General features: G+C 58.2%; 1 protein-coding gene across 1 annotated transcript; it reads right to left on the bottom strand.

Annotated features, from left to right (window-relative positions):
* Positions 1-908: 908 nt before the first annotated feature.
* LOC146751271 (uncharacterized) lies at positions 909-1,891 on the bottom strand. Its single transcript, XM_085534978.1, has 2 exons — positions 1,578-1,891; positions 909-1,492 (listed from the first exon to the last, which is right to left on the bottom strand). Exons 1-2 carry the CDS (start codon positions 1,889-1,891, stop codon positions 1,408-1,410), a joined length of 399 nt encoding a protein of 132 aa, XP_085391104.1. The 3' UTR covers positions 909-1,407.
* Positions 1,892-2,242: the final 351 nt, after the last annotated feature.

Below are 2,242 nucleotides of genomic sequence, written 5' to 3' on the forward strand. Positions count from 1 at the left end.
CCCGACCGACTGTATGTCCGTACACAGAGATGGGTGTGGGGCTGGGTGTGGGGCTGAGTGTGGGGCTGGATGTGGGGCTGGGTGTGGGGCTGGGTGTGGGGCTGGATGTGGGGCTGTGTGTGGGGCTGGATGTGGAGCTGGATGTGGGGCTGGGTGTGGGGCTGGATGTGGAGCTGGATGTGGGGCTGGGTGTGGGGCTGGATGTGGGGCTGGATGTGGGGCTGGATGTGGGGCTGGGTGTGGGGCTGGGTGTGGGGCTGGATGTGGGGCTGAGTGTGGGGCTGGATGTGGGGCTGGATGTGGGGCTGGGTGTGGGGCTGGATGTGGGGCTGGGTGTGGGGCAATGGGGGCTGGACTTGGGGACACGATGGGGATGGAATTGGGGATGCAAAGGGGGTGGATGTGGGGATATAATGGGAATGGAAATGGGGACATATTTGGGGGGGAAGTGGGGATGGATTTGGGGACATAATGGGGAGTGATTTGGGGACACTATAGGGATGGAAATAGGGACATAAAGGGGGTGGAAATGGAGATAAAATGGGGATGGAAATGGGGATGTAATGGGGATGGATATGGGGGACTGTGGGGGTGAATTTGGGGACACTGGGGATGGACTTGGGGACATAATGGGGATGGAATTGGGGACACTATAGAGATGGATATGGGGACACGAAGGGGGTGGAATTGGGGACACGAAGGAGGTGGATATGGGGCTATAACGGAGATGGAAATGGGGATATAATGGGGATGGAAATGGGGATGTAATGGGGATGTAATGGGGACATAATGAGGATGGAATTGGGGACACTATAGGGATGGGCATGGGGACACGAAGGGGGTGGATATGGGGGCCATAATGGGGATGAAAATGGGGCAGCAGCTCAGGCCACGGGGACACCTTCAGCTCGAGAACCGGGTGCTTTATTTGCCATTCCCTCCCCATTTGCTCCCGGCTTCAGGGGCTGCAGCCGCATCCCCACGTCCCCATGTTATATGTCCCCATATGTCCCCATGTTATATGTCCCCATATTATATGTCCCCATGTTATATGTCCCCACGTTATATGTCCCCATGTTATATGTCCCCATATGTCCCCATATTATATGTCCCCATGTTATATGTCCCCATGTTACATGTCCCCATGTTATATGTCCCCATGTTATATGTCCCCATGTCATATGTCCCCATGTTATATGTCCCCATATTATATGTCCCCATGTCATATGTCCCCATATTATGTCCCCATGTTATATGTCCCCATGTCATATGTCCCCATGTCATATGTCCCCACGTCATATGTCCCCATGTCATATGTCCCCATGTTATATGTCCCCATGTCATATGTCCCCATGTCATATGTCCCCATGTCATATGTCCCCATGTTATATGTCCCCATGTTATATGTCACCACTTTCTGCCCCGGGGCCGCTCAGCCCGCACCTCCTCCAACTCGCTGCCCTCGTACTGCTCCTGGTAGCTGAAATCAAGGCTGGAAGGGAAGGGGAGGGGGCACAGAGCCTTGTTTTGGGGCTGTCACCCCTCACCCCCCCACGGCCGCCCCTTCCGACCCTCACCTGGATGCCGAACTGTCCTCATCGGCCGCGTCGTCGTCGCTCTCCTCCTCCTCCTCTTTCCCCTCCTCCTTCAGCCCTGCCCTCAGTCTCGCTGCGGTCTTGGGGTGCAAACGTCGGCCGCCCCCCCGGCCTCGAGCCACCCGGCGGATGCTCTTCGCCAGTTCCCTGCCCCGATCCCGCAGCTGCTGCTGCTCGTGACCGCGCAGCGCCCGCACCGCCCCCAGCCACAGCTCGGGGGTCTCCTCGTCGCTGGAGTCACTGAGGGGTTGGGGCAGGGGGTGGGCAAAGCCACGGCATCTCCAAACCCACGGCATCCCCCAACCCACAGCATCCCCCAACCCACGGCATCCCCCAACCCACGGCATCCCCCAACCCACGGCAAACCCAAACCCACAGCATCCCCCAACCCATGGCAAACCCAAACCCACAGCATCCTCCAACCCAAAGCATTCCCAAACCCACAGTGTCCCCTAACCCAAGGCATCCCCCAACCCACCCCATCCCCCAACCCACCCCATCCCCAAACCCACCCCATCCCCCCAACCCACAGCATCTCTAAACCCAAAGCATCCCCCAACCCATGGCAAACCCAAACCCACAGCATCCCCTAACCCAAGGCATCCCCAAACCCACCCCATCCTCAAACCCACAGCATCCCCCAACCC

This window comes from Coturnix japonica, unplaced genomic scaffold (assembly GCF_054131305.1).
Source record: "Coturnix japonica strain WE unplaced genomic scaffold, WE-NBRP24 Scf106, whole genome shotgun sequence".
NCBI lineage: Eukaryota > Metazoa > Chordata > Aves > Galliformes > Phasianidae > Coturnix > Coturnix japonica.

Coding starts and splice junctions, on each gene's coding strand:
- LOC146751271 (XM_085534978.1), bottom strand. CDS start 1,891: ATGCCGTGGGTTTGGAGATGCCGTGGCTTTGCCCACCCCCTGCCCCAA. Junction 1,493..1,577: donor GAGGACAGTTCGGCATCCAG/GTGAGGGTCGGA, acceptor CTTCCCTTCCAG/CCTTGATTTCAGCTACCAGG.